This window comes from Salmo salar, chromosome ssa12, assembly GCF_905237065.1.
Source record: "Salmo salar chromosome ssa12, Ssal_v3.1, whole genome shotgun sequence".
Classification (NCBI taxonomy): Eukaryota; Metazoa; Chordata; class Actinopteri; order Salmoniformes; family Salmonidae; genus Salmo; species Salmo salar.
In genome coordinates, this window is record NC_059453.1 from 17,643,182 (window position 1) to 17,660,956 (window position 17,775).

Consider the following 17,775-nt stretch of genomic DNA (forward strand, 5'->3'; position numbering starts at 1 on the left):
CTGACATGTAGAACCATGTATTAGAGAGATGATGTAAATTAGTATAGATTAGTATATTACACTGACATGTAGAACCATGTATTAGAGAGATGATGTAAATTAGTGTAGATTAGTATATTACACTGACATGTAGAACCATGTATTAGAGAGATGATGTAAATTAGTATAGATTAGTATATTACACTGACATGTAGAACCATGTATTACAGAGATGATATCAATGACTTTCACTGTAGATATATCAACACCCCATGTACTCACATCTGACAGTGAGAGTCTCTTCTGGAGAGAGGATTCTCTCAAAGCCTTCTACAGCACAGGAGTAGTTCCCTGTATCCTCACTGCTGACTGGGTCTAGGATCAGACTGTTATAACTGGTGACTGGGTCTAGGATCAGACTGTTATAACTGGTGATTGGTTTGGTCAGACGTTGTCCGTTCTTGTACCAGATGTAGGTGGGGTTGAGACTGACTGGACATTTGGTTCTACATCTCAGTGTGACTCTCTCCCCCTCAGACACAGACGTAGGATCCATCACCAATAGGATATCTAAGAGGAAACATCAGTCATATTTGACTCCAGACAGGCTTGTCATGTGATTAGACTTGTCCTATTACAGTACTAACTATAGGAGTATTACCTGTGACAGTCAACATCACACCAGGAAGACCAGAAAATCTCCCCTCATGTGTTGTTAGTAATCTGAATTTGTATTCAGCCGAGTCCTTCTCTGTCAGGTCTGTTATTGTCATGGTGTGGTGGTTCTCTGTGTTCCTATTGTACTCCACATGACCTGCATACTCTGGATATGAACTGAGATCTACACGGTGTTTCTGTGTAAACCAGAATGAACCTTGTTCTATATAACTAGTGGGATGAGTGTAAGAGCAGGATATGTTCACTGTGGAGCCCGTCAAGACACAGATTCTCCTCTTGGTGTAAGTCACCCTCCAGCAGTTGTCACCCTGAGCACCTGAAAATACATGAAATAGTTTTTTTCACACATACCTTGAAGTTAGAAAATTGCCTTACTTTGTTAAACAGAAAGGTTAGCTACAAATTATCCCAATAGAATCCAGACTCACACACTGCAGGAGAGTGGAGATCCTCATGGCCTTTAACAGCACAGGAGTAACTCTTTGTTTCAGAACTCCAGACAGAGTATTGTTGGGAAGTGGGCCAAGCAAGAGACTGTCCATTCCTGTACCAGATGTAGGTGGGGTTAACTGTCAGAGAACAGGTGGTGCTACAGGTCAGTGTCCTCTTCCCTGCCTCTGTGTCAGGACTCACCTTCACCTGCAGGTCTGAATGAGAGCATATAAAAACACACTTTCTGGTTTCCTTCTGTAGTTGACAATATTACTCAACATGACTTAAAGATAACCCAGTCTAACCTGTGGGATATATGGTAGTGCAAGGCAGGTCCACTGATGGTATCAAGGAACAGATAATTCTACTGGTGTAGGTCACACTCAAGCAGCTAAGAGAAGAAGTATCTGGAACAAATGATGAAGCACATGATGATGGTGATGGTGATGATGGTGATGATGTTGATGGTGGTGATGATAATGATGATGGTGATGATGATGGTGATGATGATGGTGAAGATGGTGATGATGATGGTGAAGATGGTGATGATGATGGTGATGATGGTGGTGATGATGATGGTGATGATGATGATGATGGTGATGATGATGGTGATGATGATGATAATGTTGATGGTGAAGATGGTGATGATGATGATAATGTTGATGGTGATGATGATGATGATGATGATGATGATGATGATGGTGATGATAATGGTGATGATGGTGAAGATGGTGATGATGATGATGGTGAAGGTGATGATGATGATGGTGATGATGGTGAGAATGATGGTGATGATGGTGAGGATGGTGGTGATGATGGTGGTGAAGATGGTGATGATGATGATAATGTTGATGATGATGATGGTGATGATGATGATGGTGATGATGGTGATGATGGTGATGATGGTGAAGATGGTGATGATGATGAAGATGGTGATGATGATGGTGAAGATGTTGATGATGGTGATGATGATGGTGATGATGGTAGTGATGGTGATGGTGATGATGGTGATGATGATGATAATGTTGATGGTGATGATGGGGATGATGGTGATGATGATGATGATAATGTTGATGGTGATGATGGGGATGATGATGGTGATGATGGTGATGGTGATGGTGATGATGGTGATAATGATGGTGATGATGGTGATGATGATGATAATGATGGTGATGATGATGGTGAAGATGGTGACGATGATGGTGAAGATGGTGATGATGATGATAATGTTGATGGTGATGATGATGGTGAAGATGGTGATGATATTAGCTTATTTGTATGATTCTTAGCTAATCTTCAGTACTAACATGTTATATGGTAATGAGCTATAGTTACTTAGAAATCAGTAATCTGAATTGACTGAAAATATCAAGTCTGTTTACAATAAGAGAGGAAAACTCTGGAGGTAAATCACAACACTCACCCACTGTGACTTTGGAAGAGCTGAGTTTCTCATGGCCTCTTAAGGTACAGGAGTAGCTGTCAGAACCTCCTCTACTGACTGAGTATTGATACTGGGGAGAGGAGTCAGAAAATAGGTATTCTCCATTCTTGTACCAGATGTAGGTGGGGTTGGGGATTTCAGTCAGAGTACAGGTGGTGCTACAGGTCAGTTTCACCCATGATCCTTCTGTCACTGTGTCAGGAATCACCTTCACCTGCAGGTCTGAATGAAGAGAGAATAACAACATAAAAGAACAACCCTCATTATTTCCACCTACTACTACTAGAGATAAAGTAGTTACAGCATATCATAATGTTATGTAAGTGTAGTATTACCAGTATATCATAATGTTCTGTAAGTGTAGTATTACCAGTATATCATAATGTTCTGTAAGTGTAGTATTATCAGTATATCATAATGTTCTGTAAGTGTAGTATTACCAGTATATCATAATGTTCTGTAAGTGTAGTATTACCAGTATATCATAATGTTCTGTAAGTATAGTATTACAAGTATATCATAATGTTATGTAAGTATAGTATTACCAGTATATCATAATGTTCTGTAAGTGCAGTATTACCAGTATATCATAATGTTCTGTAAGTGTGGTATTACCAGTATATCATAATGTTCTGTAAGTGTAGTATTACCAGTATATCATGATGTTCTGTAAGTGTAATATTACCAGTATATCATAATGTTCTGTAAGTGTAGTATTACCAGTATATCATAGTGTTCTGTAAGGGTAGTATTACAAGTATATCCTAATGTTCTGTAAGTGTAGTATTACCTGTATATCATAATGTTCTGTAAGTGTAGTATTACCAGTATATCATCATGTTCTGTAAGTGTAGTATTATCAGTATATCATAATGTTCTGTAAGTGTAGTATTACCAGTATATCATAATGTTCTGTAAGGGTAGTATTACCTGTATATCATCATGTTCTGCAAGTGTAGTATTACCAGTATATCATAATGTTCTGTAAGTATAGTATTACCAGTATATCATAATGTTCTGTAAGTGTAGTATTACCAGTATATCATAATGTTCTGTAAGTGCAGTATTACCAGTATATCATAATGTTCTGTAAGTGTGGTATTACCAGTATATCATAATGTTCTGTAAGTGTAGTATTACCAGTATATCATGATGTTCTGTAAGTGTAATATTACCAGTATATCATAATGTTCTGTAAGTGTAGTATTACCAGTATATCATAGTGTTCTGTAAGGGTAGTATTACAAGTATATCCTAATGTTCTGTAAGTGTAGTATTACCTGTATATCATAATGTTCTGTAAGTGTAGTATTACCAGTATATCATCATGTTCTGTAAGTGTAGTATTATCAGTATATCATAATGTTCTGTAAGTGTAGTATTACCAGTATATCATAATGTTCTGTAAGGGTAGTATTACCTGTATATCATCATGTTCTGCAAGTGTAGTATTACCAGTATATCATAATGTTCTGTAAGTATAGTATTACCAGTATATCATAATGTTCTGTAAGTGTAGTATTACCAGTATATCATAATGTTCTGTAAGTATAGTATTACCAGAACATCATAATGTTCTGTAAGTGTAGTATTACCAGTATATCAAAATGTTATGTACGTGTAGTATTACCAGTATATCAAAATGTTATGTACGTGTAGTATTACCTGTATATCATAATGTTCTGTAAGTGTAGTATTACCAGTATATCAAAATGTTATGTACGTGTAGTATTACCTGTATATCAAAATGTTATGTACGTGTAGTATTACCTGTATATCAAAATGTTCTGTAAGTGTAGTATTACCAGTATATCAAAATGTTATGTACGTGTAGTATTACCAGTATATCAAAATGTTATGTACGTGTAGTATTACCAGTATATCATAATGTTATGTACGTGTAGTATTACCAGTATATCATAATGTTATGTAAGTGTAGTATTACCTGTGACAGTCAGAGTTGTTCCTGGGAAACTATGACCCCATTCAAAGTTGTCTGTTTTAAAAGTGAAGCGATACTCAGCTGAGTCCTCCTCTCTCAGGTCTGTGATTCTCAGGATGGAGGGACCTCTGTATGTTCCAGTGTACTTCACACGACCTGCATACCCTGGGTCTCTGGTTAGGTCTTCAGGGGTCGACTTATCACTTCTAAACCAGAATGTTGATGTGATGGAATAATAACCAACATAAGTACAGGATATGTCCACTGTTGACCCCTTCAAGACACAGATTCTCCTCTTGGTGTAAGTCACTCTGCTGCAGCTCTGATACTGAACACCTGAAACACAGTGACATAACAAGAGGACAACTGGATTATATTCTCAGTTCTTTCTAGAAATGATAACAGTTCTAATATTACATAGTGAAACCAACACACACAGAGGTTGTACGGTATTGTTAATTAAAGAAACACTCACACACTGCAGGAGAGTGGAGATCCTCATGGCCTTTTACAGCACAGGAGTAACTGTCGTCATAGTTACTGGAGACTGAGTATTTGTACTGGGGGGAGGTGCTCTCATCTAGATGTTGTCCGTTCTTGTACCAGATGTAGGTGGGGTTACCAGTCAGAGTACAGGTGGTGCTACAGGTCAGTGTGTTGTCATACATCCTCTCCACCTTTAGATCTGAAGGGAGAGGTTATGAAACAATAATGGAGGAAGTCTGTCAGTCACCACCATTTCACTGTTCTCATAGAACATGTAATAAATAACTTGAGTTGTACTATACTATTTATAAAGTACCTGTGAGACTGAGAATGAATCCGTATGAGCCATATTTCCATTCTGAATACTGGGTTGTTTTATATCTGAAGTAATATGTTGTTACGTCACTCTGTCTCAGGTCTGTGATTCTCAGGATGCAGTCTTTCTCTGTAGTTCCACGGTACTCCACACGACCTTTATAATTAGGGTCCCATCTCAGATCATAAGGCTCATGATTCAACCGTTTGTTATACCAGACTATGACTTTGGTCCAAATGGGATTTGTTACAGGACAGCGCAAGTCCACTGATGACCCCTTTAAGGCACAGACACTCCTCACAGTATTTTGTCCCAGAACACCTGAAAAACAATGAAACACCTGAAACACCTGAACACAGTGACATGTCACAGGACTCAACCATAAAAGAACATGTGTAGCATACTGTAGGACCCATCTACTCTAATGTACATTCCCTTATATCATTCTAGTATTCATTTCAATATACATCATGGAAGTAAACAGTACTGGTTGCCAGGGTTGGGGTCAATCCCATTTAAATTCCAGTCAATTCAGAGAGTAAAACAAATTCCAATTCCACATTTTCTAAATGTTCCTAATTGAAAAGCATTGAAAATAATTGGAATTGGAATTTCAGTCTACTTCCTGAATTGAGTGGAATTGACTCCAACCCTGCTGGTGTTTGACAACATTCTTATTCTGCTGCTGCTGCTGATGTGCAGAAGTGTGAATGGAAACCAGAGATAAGCATCACTCAATGAGGTGTGAAATATAACTATTCAAGTGAAGTGGAGACTCCTAACAGAACACACCAGAATAACATTACAATTGTTATGCTTTTAGAAATGTCTTTAGATTGATATACAGAGCAACTAAAACATTATGAATAAGACCATACCTGCTACAGACCAGAGAAACACCAACACACTTCCTGTTGTTCTCAAGGCCATTGTTGCATCTCCCACCCTGCAGTCTTAGAAACATAAACAACAACTCACTCTATAGCTGGTGAATAACTCCACCTGATACATTGAAGTAGAAACTGTAAATGGGGTACAGGGCCTTATTACTGAAAATGAACCAGGCTCATATTGTGTTGTGTTGTATTGTGCTATTGTCACGATTCCCACCGACGGTGGCGCCCCCTCCTGCTCGGGTGGCGCTCGGCGGTCGTCGTCACCGGCCTATTAGCTGCCACTGATTCCCTTTTTTGGTTTTCCCTTCCTTTTGGTTTCGTGCACCTGTGTTTAGTTTGGTTAATTCGCGGGGCTATTTATGTTAGCTGGTCCGCTTCCGTGTTGTGCGGGATGTTCGTGTCGGCGCTATTTTACGCCGTGTGTATTTTCTCCCCTGTGTGTGGGAGTATTTTGTTTAATGAGTGAGTGTACATTAAATACGCCACTACCCTGTGCTCGCTGCTTCCTGTGCCTCATTCCTTCACCACGACTGCCAATCCGTTACAGCTATATGGTTGTCTATGTGAATACTGTCTGTCTGTAAGTCTATTGCACTATGTATGTATTGTGTGATGTGTTGCATGTCTGTCTACATCTGTCTATTTAAGATGACATGATGCAAAAACAATTTCCTAATGTATACAATAGTCATCATCATCAACAACAACAACAATCACTTATTGAAAAGATCTGTAGTACTGTAAAAACATATTTATACATTGATTGTTCTGAAGCTGTTTTATTCTCAGAACCCCAAATATAGGAGGATAAATGTTCAATCCTCTACGGTCCATCAAGCTGTACAGCAGCCTAAAGACTGACCACCAGGTTCAATGATAACTCCTATCCCCAAGCTGTGAGGCTAAACAGCAATGACTTACACACACACACACACACACACACACACACACACACACACACACACACACACACACACACACACACACACACACACACACACACACACACACACACACACACACACACAGAGGCTGTCCAAGCTCCATGAGGGGCTGGTATTTAAGCAGCTTCTCTGTAAAGACCTGCTCCATGTAGCCTTTAAATGAGCAGCCCACTTCCAAAATGAGCACCCCTCCCCCCAACAACAACAATATATGCCGTATTTGGCTCACAGAAGAACACATCATCATCAACATCAAACCAGCTTCCCCTTACACAAGAACATTTATGCATGTGTGCTGTTGGTGAGACTACTTGTCTCACCTCGCTGGCTAACATGTCAACAAGGTGGTCATGTCTAGCAATGTACAAATCCCCCGCACACACACACACACACACACACACACACACACACACACGCACACGCACACTGCGCTGTTCCAATGTTTGTTTGCATGACTTTTTTACCCTGGTTAATCATCTCATCACTATGTAGATCAACACTCCTACACTGAGACACTTTATGAATACTGACCCTGATGTAACAACCAAAACACAGCTCAAAACATAACAAGAAGTAAAATGATACATTACCCTCAAGTATATGAATTATGACTAATAACAAGTAACTAAAAACTATATTTCAAGACATTGTCAAGAGTACTTACAGACTGAAGGGGAGAGGTCTTGTACAGTGAGTCAACTGACTGGTAGTGAGTGTGAACTGCTAGTAAGTGTCAGTTCTGTGGTTGATACATATTTAAAGTAGTCAGGACACGAGTAGATGATTGGATAAAGTAATCCTTCTAACCCCCCCCCCACCCCAAAAAAGATATAGATGTACTATTGTAAAGTGGTTGTTCCACTGGATATCATAAGGTGAATGCACCAATTTGTAAGTCGCTCTGGATAAGAGCGTCTGCTAAATTACGTAAATGTTTAAAAAATGAAAATATAGAACTGTCATCTCCTTCCTCTTTAAGACATTAACATGCATGACGATCAGAACAACATGTCAGAAAAGGGAGGTTACTGTATTAGAGTGGGCCCTACATTTCTATAATGGACAAAATGTCCCCCATATCCACTTTTATTGAAATACAGAACCATGTTAACAATATGTTGACTATTCTATATGGAATGTTTATAATATATTAGAATGTGTTGCCTTGTCCCTCTGAGTTCTACATGGAACAGGTCAAAGTGTCATTTACATTTGGTCAGTTCCATGATGTCATTCATTCTATTCTACAAACCCATTCAATTTACACTCCTCATCAGCTGCATCAAAGTGGTACTGAAGGTTCCAGTGTTCTAGACCGGAGCTCTCCCTACTGGCATCTCAACATTACTGCACCATCCTAATAATAATGTCCTCAATAATATTGGGCTAATAACAACATTACAAACTGACAATACATCAGATAGAATGGTGAAACACAACACTGGCTACTTGACAAAGTCACATTTAATCACACAAACACTGATGTCTGTAGTATTACAACATGCCACTATCATATTATGTTACACTGTTGACCCTTGTGTACAGTTCTGGTAGTAGCATTAGTTAGCAGAGGAATCAGTATCATCATCACCATAGCCTGCTGTATTGACTGCTGCTGTGTATATACTGTATAGTCTAATGTAGCCTGTTATCCATATATAGTCTAATGTAGCCTGTTATCCATATATAGTCTAATGTAGCCTGTTATCTATATATAGCCTAATGTAGCCTGCTATCCATATATAGTCTATTGTAGCCTGTTATCTATATATAGTCTAATGTAGCCTGTTATCCATATATAGTCTAATGTAGCCTGTTATCCATATATAGTCTAATGTAGCCTGTTATCTATATATAGTCTAATGTAGCCTGTTATCCATATATAGTCTAATGTAGCCTGTTATCTATATATAGTCGAATGTAACCTGTTATCCATATATAGTTTAATGTAGCCTGTTATCTATATATAGTCTAATATAGTCTGTTATCCATATATAGTTGAATGTAACCTGTTATCCATATATAGTCTAATGTAGTCTGTTATCTATATATAGTCGAATGTAACCTGTTATCCATATATAGTTTAATGTAGCCTGTTATCTATATATAGTCTAATGTAGTCTGTTATCCATATATAGTTGAATGTAACCTGTTATCTATACATATTCTAATGTAGCCTGTTATCCATATATAGTTTAATGTTGTGGCGAATTCCTACACAGAGCCTTCACCGTGCGCTGCCACTTTAAGAGCGCATCGGCAGTCAGGAAAGAGGAAATAAAGTTATTCCTGCTCTCTGTGTGGAGCTGTCAGTTGGTGCACAGTGTGTGCTGCTCTGTAGAAGTCTTGTTTATTTTCAGCGTGCTTAGTTGTAAAGTGTTAAGTTGATCGCCGGTGTTACCTCTCTAGGTCGTGGTTTTAAAATACTTGTTTTTCCAGACGTTGAAGTTAGGTTCACTTTAGGTTCTGAATGAAAGATGAAAAGACATGATTTATAGACGTCTTTGTTTGGGCCAAATGAAAGCTTGTCCAGACAGGGCAAAATCTGAACCAAACACAGACGTCTATGATTGGTTCAGATTTGGTCCGGACCAGACCAAAAACCAACGTCCGTGAATGTGGAAATCAGGGCCGGTCCGGAATGCACCAAAAAAACATCCAGTCCAGACAGGACCAAAAAAAGACATCCAAAAGGTGTCAGTGTTGGACGGTGCTTACTGAGGTATAGCCTACAGTGTTGTCTGAAATAGAATTTTAGGAATGCCCATCTATGTTGTAGGCCTACCATTTGTAAAAAACAAAAAAGACTGCCAGTTCGGACATGACCAAAGATGTCCAAAGATGCCGGGCACAATTGAATTTTATGAATGCCCATCCATTTGGTAGGTCCACCGTTTATAAAACAGGCCGTTGCATCAAGTTAATTAGTCCTGATTCCTGTGACTAATCAATTTGGCTAATTAAGCTCTGAAAATCAGCTACCCAACTTTATCAGGAGGAGTTATCCTGAGCCTATTTGCAATGTGTTTACACAGCAACAAATGCAGAAATATTACATTTTCGCTATGATCAGGTTAGTAAAAAATGTAAGGATACAAACTTAAAACCACTGATCTTGACAATTTAGCCCATGGATGAACCTCCTGGACAGCAGTGACTAGCCTGGTTGTCCTTACCATATTGTCTATTTTACTTTGACCTGTCCTGTTTTTAGAATATGTTGTTTGTTAAGTGTCAGCACATTTTTAAAGTGACTGGGCGCCATTTAGGTAAGCCTATTTGATCGGAGAAACCTGATATAAAAAGTTTCCCGAAAAGGCCACATACTCTTTCTTTCTTTTTTTACAGAATGTTGGTGGAGCTCAGCAGTGATGCGTCTCTCCAACAGCACCCTGGAGAGGAGCGCTGGGAACGGACAAGATACATATCTTGCATCCCTGCCATTGACAAGGTGGTTACTGCTTATCACAGGGTGGAATCAGTGCTCACCTAAAAACCACACTGGTTGAGAGAAATTGTCATTGTTTTTAGGCAGAATTATGTTTTCTGTGTTGTTGGAGGTGGGTCTTGGTCAGTTTAGCTCAGAAAATGCTGCCCTCGTCAATCTGCCGACATAGGCCTAATCCTATGCAGGCCGGCCTTGTGTTTCATGTTAATACTACTGCTAAACAAAACCAGCCATCACTGTGTCTCATGTTAATACTACTCCTATACACAACTCACCATCACTGTGTCTCATGTTAATACTACTCCTATACACAACCCACCATCACTGTCTCATGTTAATTCTACTCCTAAACACAACCCACCTTCACTGTCTCATGTTAATACTACTCCTAAACACAACCCACCATCACTGTGTCTCATGTTAATACTACTCCTAAACACAACCCACCATCACTGTGTCTCATGTTAATACTACTCCTAAACACAACCCACCATCACTGTGTCTCATGTTAATACTACTCCTAAACACAACCCACCATCACTGTGTCTCATGTTAATACTACTCCTAAACACAACCCACCATCACTGATTCTCATGTTAATACATACAATATAGCTCAGTATTTGTCAAGGGTGCAATTCATTCTGGTCATGACTATATATCCAACAATCAGATTAATATATAAAAATACATTGACACTCACACAGAAACAGACACATAACACACACACACACACACACAAACACACAGTTATACTTGACCCTGTTATACTTTGACAGTGAACATTGAATTGAGATCCGTCCATTACAGCATACTCTACTGATCACGTATTAAACATTTTTATTTATTTTATTTATTTATTTCACCTTTATTTAACCAGGTAGGCAAGTTGAGAACAAGTTCTCATTTACAATTGCGACCTGGCCAAGATAAAGCAAAGCAGTTCGACAACATACAAAAACACAGAGTTACACATGGAGTAAAACAACATACAATCAATGATGCAGTAGAATAAAAAAATAAAAAAAATAAGACTATATACAATGTGAGCAAATGATGTGAGATAAGGGAGGTAAAGGCAAAAAAATGCCATGGTGGCAAAGTAAATAAAGTATAGCAAGAAAAACACTGGAATGTTAGATTTGTAGTTTGAAGAAAGTTCAGAGATAAAATATAAATAATATGGTGCAAAGGAGCAAAATAAATAAAATAAATAAATACAGTAGGGGAAGAGGTAGTAGTTTGGGCTAAATTATAGATGGGCTATGTACAGGTGCAGTGATCTGTGAGCTGCTCTGACAGCTGGTGCTTAAAGCTAGTGAGGGAGATAAGTGTTTCCAGTTTCAGAGATTTTTGTAGTTCATTCCAGTCATTGGCAGCAGAGAACTGGAAGGAGAGACGACCAAAGGAGGAGTTGGCTTTAGGGGTGACCAGAGAGATATACCTGCTGGAGCGCGTGCTACAGGTGGGTGCTGCTATGGTGACCAGTGAGCGGAGATAAGGGGGGACTTTACCTAGCAGGGTCTTGTAGATGACCTGGAGCCAATGTGTTTGGCGACGATTATGAAGCGAAGGCCAGCCAACGAGAGCGTACAGGTCGCAGTGGTGGGTAGTATATGGGGCTTTGGTGACAAAACGGATGGCACTGTGATAGACTGCATCCAGCTTGTTGAGTAGGGTATTGGAAGCTATTTTGTAAATGACATCGCCGAAGTCGAGGATTGGTAGGATGGTCAGTTTTACGAGGGTATGTTTGGCAGCATGAGTGAAGGATGCTTTGTTGCGAAATAGGAAGCCAATTCGAGATTTCACTTTGGATTGGAGATGATTGATGTGAGTCTGGAAGGAGAGTTTACAGTCTAACCAGACACCTAGGTATTTGTAGTTGTCCACAAATTCTAAGTTAGAACCGTCCAGAGAAGTGATGCTGGACAGGCGGGCAGGTGCAGGCAGCGATCGGTTGAAGAGCATGCATTTAGTTTTACTTGTGTTTAGGAGCAGTTGGAGACCACGGAAGGAGAGTTGAATGGCATTGAAGCTCGTCTGGAGGGTTGTTAACACAGTGTCCAAAGAAGGGCCAGAAGTGTACAGAATGGTGTCGTCTGTGTAGAGGTGGATCAGAGATTCACCAGCAGCAAGAGCGACATCATTTATGTATACAGAGAAAAGAGTTGGCCCAAGAATTGAACCCTGTGGTACCCCCATAGAGACTGCCAGAGGTCCAGACAGTAGGCCCTCCGATTTGACACACTGAACTCTGTCAGAGAAGTAGTTGGTGAACCAGGCGACGCAATCGTTTGAGAAACCAAGGCTACTGAGTCTGCCGATGAGGATGTGGTGATTAACAGAGTCAAAAGCTTTGGCCAGGTCAATGAATACGGCAGCACAGTATTGTTTCTTATCGATGGCGGTTACGATGTCGTTTAGGACCTTGAGCGTGGCTGAGGTGCACCCATGACCAGCTCTGAAATCAGATTGCATAGCGGAGAGGGTGCGGTGGGATTCGAAATGGTCGGTAATCTGTTTGTTGACTTGGCTTTCGAAGACCTTAGAAAGGCAGGGTAGGATGGATATAGGTCTGTAGCAATTTGGGTCAAGAGTGTCACCTCCTTTGAAGAAGGGGATGACAGCAGCTGCTTTCCAATCTATGGGAATCTCAGACGACACGAAAGAGAGGTTGAACAGGCTAGTAATAGGGGTTGCAATAATTTCGGCAGATAATTTTAGAAAGAAAGGGTCCAGATTGTCAAGCCCAGCTGATTTGTAGGGGTCCAGATTTTGCAGCTCTTTCAGAACATCAGCTGAATGGATTTGGGAGAAGGAGAAATGGGGGAGGCTTGGGCGAGTAGCTGTGGGGGTGCAGTGCTGTTGAATGCAGTAGGGGTAGTTAGGTGGAAAGCATGGCCAGCCGTAGAAAAATGCTTATTGAAATTCTCAATTATAGTGGGCTTATCGGTGGTGACAGAGTTTCCTATCCTCAGTGCAGTGGGCAGTTGGGAGGAGGTGTTCTTATTCTCCATGGACTTTACAATGTCCCAGAACTTTTTAGAGTTGGAGTTGCACGAGCGAATTTCTGTTTGAAAAAGCTAGCCTTGGCGTTTCTAACTGCCTGTGTGTATTGGTTTCTAACTTCCCTAAAAAGTTGCATATCGCGGGGGCAGTTCGATGCTAATGCAGAACGCCACAGGATATTTTTGTGTTGGTTAAGGGCAGTCAGGTCTGGGGAGAACCAAGGGCTATATCTGTTCCTGGTTCTAAATTTCTTGAAAGGGGCATGCTTATTTAAGATGGAGAGGAAGGCATTTTAAAAAAATAACCAGGCATCCTCTACTGACGGGATGAGGTCAATATCCTTCCAGGATACCAGGGCCAGGTCGAATAGAAAGGCTTGCTCGTTGAAATGTTTCAGGGAGCGTTTGACAGTGATGAGTGGAGGTCGTTTGACCGCTGACCCATTACGGGTGCAGGCAATGAGGCAGTGATCGCTGAGATCTTGGTTGAAAACAGCAGAGGTGTATTTAGAGGGCACGTTGGTTAGGATGATATCTATGAGGGTGCCAGTGTTTGCGGCTTTGGGGTTGTACCTGGTGGGTTCATTAATAATTTGTGTGAGATTGAGGGCATCAAGCTTGGATTGTAGGATGGCTGGGGTGTTAAGCATGTCCCAGTTTAGGTCACCTAGTAGCACGAGCTCTGAAGATAGATGGGGGCAATCAGTTCACATATGGTGTCCAGAGCACAACTAGGGGCCGAGGGGGGTCTATAGCAGGCGGCAACGGTGAGAGACTTGTTTTTGGAGAGGTGGATTTTTAAAAGTAGAAGTTCAAATTGTTTGGGTACAGACCTGGATAGCAGGACAGAACTCTGCAGGCTATCTCTGCAGTAGATTGCAACACCGCCCCCTTTGGTCATTCTATCTTGTCTGAAAACGTTGTAGTTAGGGATGAAGATTTCAGAGTTTTTGGTGGACTTCCTAAGCCAAGATTCAGGCACAGCTAGGACATCCGGGTTGGCAGAGTGTGCTAAAGCAGTGAATAAAACAAACTTAGGGAGGAGGCTTCTAATGTTAACATGCATGAAACCAAGGTTATTACGGTTACAGAAGTCATCAAAGAGAGCGCCTGGGGAGTAGGAGTGGAGCCAGGCACTGCAGGGCCTGGATTCACCTCTACATCCCCAGAGGAGCAGAGAAGAATAAGTATGAGGGTACGGCTAAAAGCTATAAGAATTGGTCGTCTGTGACGTCCAGAATAGAGAGAAAAAGGAGCAGGTTTCTGGGGGCGATAAAATAGCTTCAAGGTATAATGTACAGACAAAGGTATGGTGGGATGTGAGTACAGAGGAGGTAAACCTAGGCATTTAGTGATTATGAGAGAGATATTGTCTCTAGAAACATCATTGAAACCAGAAGATGTCATAGCATGTGTGGGTGGAGGAACTGAGAGGTTGGATAAGGTATAATGAGCAGGGCTAGAGGCTCTACAGTGAAATAAGCCAATAAACACTAACCAGAACAGCAATGGAGAAGGCATATTGACATTAAGGAGAGGCATGCTTAGCCGAGTAATCAAAGGGTCCAGTGAGATTCAGACAGCTAGCCGGGCCATAGGTAGCAAGCTGGTGGAAGATGGGAGGGAGGTCTGTTTTTAGCCACCTCGTGCGTTTCCGTCTGTGGGTTAGTGGGGTTCCGTGTGGAAGGGGGACCAGTCCAAGTTGGCAAAATAGTTAGTTATAGTGGCCCAAGAAAAGTGTCCGATAGACCTATTCAGATCGCAGCCGAAAAGACAGCTAACGATTAGCGGGCCGCAGATGGGCGATCAGGTTACGTCGCGACGGAGGGGCCAGTTGGATAACTCCCTCGGGCAGATAACGTCGGTGGTCCAGTCGTGAAGACCCGATGGGGCTCCGCAAACATGCAATTGATTAAACTGAAATAAACTAAACACATGAAACCACAGTCCAGGATCAGTATTCACAAAGTGTATCAGAGTAGGAGAGCTGATCTGGGATCAGTTTAGCCTTTTAGATCATAATGATATGGACCGCCTGAGACACTTTATGAATACAGGCCCTGATGTAACAACCAAAACACAGTTCAATATAAACCAACAAGTACAAAGATACAGGAAGTCATGTAATGTATGGCTAAAAACATCAAAACAAAACTATATTCCAAGATATCATCAAGTGTACTTACAGAGTTAAGTGAAGGGGAGAAGTCTTGAACAGTTAGTCAACGTACTGTCAATGGTTGGAAACATGAAGTAGTCTACTGTAAGTATTAGTAGAAGCAGGCGTAGCCTGTGTGAGTTCTGTGGTTGACACATTTTAAAGTAGCCTAGTCAGGGCATTAACATGCAGCAACAGCATGTCACATAAGGGATGTTACTGTATCTAAATAGAAAATGGTCTAAAGTCAGCATACTGTAGTTGTATTTCTTTTTTTGAGGAGTGGGCCTACATGTTTTACAAGAGACAAAATGTGACCCATTCCATCACTCTTCATCAGCTGGTACTGAAGGTTCCAGAACAGATGAAAGGGGAGTGAGTATCTTTGGTACCAGTGTTCTAGACTAGAGCTCTCCCTACTGGCATCTCAACATTACTGCAGCTTCCAGGCTTCACTTGTCCCTACTTGTCCGTTGAAAATATACAAAATAGAAGGTAGAAAATGGCATAAATATAGAATAAAACAGTCACGCACGTAAAAATACTGTGTTATTGGGACTTATGTTGAACTGGCGTTTGAATTGAGTGAATTAGTGAGCTCAGCTAGCTTGTTAGCTACATGAAGCTGCTGTTATTCAGTGATAAACAAGCATTTTTGTGCATCACACAGCTACTCTGAATGGAGTGGATTGTGAACAATACGATGCACTGCTGCTGAAATTACAGCAAGACCGCATCATTAGCTAGTGAGCTAGCTAGTTAGCTAACATTTAGCTATCAACATTAGCTAGGTAGAAACAACAGACAACAGTGAGCTGTCATTATGCCAAGGCCAAGGCAAGCTGCTCTGAATTTCCAGTGTGCTTATGTGAAAGAGGTGTCTTCAGCTCACTGATCTTCAGAACAATGGACTCAAAGTGAACCCTGACATGCATATATTACTAAGTCTGTTATAAGTCTGTCTGTCTGTCTGCTACCCTATGCTTTGACCTCTTTCTGCCTCTCTCTCCAGATGAAATCTTGCGACTTGTGACGGCCGGCCGCCCAACAACCTGCCGGCTTGAACCTATCCCCTCCTCTCTTCTCCAGACCATTTCCGGAGACCTTCTCCCCTACCTCACCTCGCTCATCAACTCATCCTTGACCGCTGGCTACGTCCCTTCCATCTTCAAGAGAGCGAGAGTTGCACCCCTTCTCAAAAAAACCTACACTCGATCCCTCTGATGTCAACAACTACAGACCAGTATCCCTTCTTTCTTTTCTCTCCAAAACTCTTGAGCGTGCCGTCCTTGGCCAGCTCTCTTGCTATTTCTCTCAGAATGACCTTCTTGATCCAAATCAGTCAGGTTTCAAGACTGGTCATTCAACTGAGACTGCTCTTCTCTGTGTCACGGAGGCTCTCCGCACTGCTAAAGCTAACTCTCTCTCCTCTGCTCTCATCCTTCTAGACCTATCTGCTGCCTTTGATTCTGTGAACCATCAGATCCTCCTCTCCACCCACTCCGAGTTGGGCATCTCCGGCGCGGCTCACTCTTGGATTGCGTCCTACCTGTCAGGTCGCTCCTACCAGGTGGCGTGGCGAGAATCCGTCTCCGCACCACGTGCTCTCACCACTGGTGTCCCCCAGGGCTCAGTTCTAGGCCCTCTCCTATTCTCGCTATACACCAAGTCACTTGGCTCTGTCATATCCTCACATGGTCTCTCCTATAATTGCTACACAGACGACACACAATTAATTTTCTCCTTTCCCCCTTCTAATAACCAGCTGGCGAATCGCATCTCTGCATATCTGGCAGACATATCAGTGTGGATGACGGATCACCAGCTCAAGCTGAACCTTGGCAAGACGGAGCTGCTCTACCTCCCGGGGAAGGACTGCCCGTTCCATGATCTCGCCATCACGGTTGACAACTCCATTGTGTCCTCCTCCCAGAGTGCTAAGAGCCTTGGCGTGACCCTGGACAACACCCTGTCATTCTCCGCTAATATCAAGGCAGTGACCCAATCCTGTAGGTTCATGCTCTACAACATTCGCAGAGTAC

General features: G+C 41.4%; 1 protein-coding gene across 2 annotated transcripts in view; it reads right to left on the reverse strand.

Moving 5' to 3' along the window:
* Nucleotides 1-6,306, reverse strand: part of LOC106597542 (B-cell receptor CD22) — a 9,543-nt gene extending 3,237 nt beyond the window's left edge. The window contains exons 1-9 of one of the 2 annotated variants that reach the window (XM_045690917.1): nt 6,156-6,306; nt 5,278-5,598; nt 4,951-5,160; nt 4,479-4,811; nt 2,513-2,755; nt 1,395-1,496; nt 1,086-1,304; nt 641-973; nt 262-549 (exon numbers count right to left, since the gene is read on the reverse strand). In XM_045690917.1, coding sequence (XP_045546873.1) covers nt 262-549; nt 641-973; nt 1,086-1,304; nt 1,395-1,496; nt 2,513-2,755; nt 4,479-4,811; nt 4,951-5,160; nt 5,278-5,598; nt 6,156-6,207 — 2,101 coding nt within the window. In that variant the 5' untranslated portion in view covers nt 6,208-6,306. The remainder of the gene's footprint in view (nt 1-261; nt 550-640; nt 974-1,085; nt 1,305-1,394; nt 1,497-2,512; nt 2,756-4,478; nt 4,812-4,950; nt 5,161-5,277; nt 5,599-6,155) is intronic. The other variant, XM_045690918.1, reaches the window with a different exon arrangement.
* Nucleotides 6,307-17,775: the final 11,469 nt, after the last annotated feature.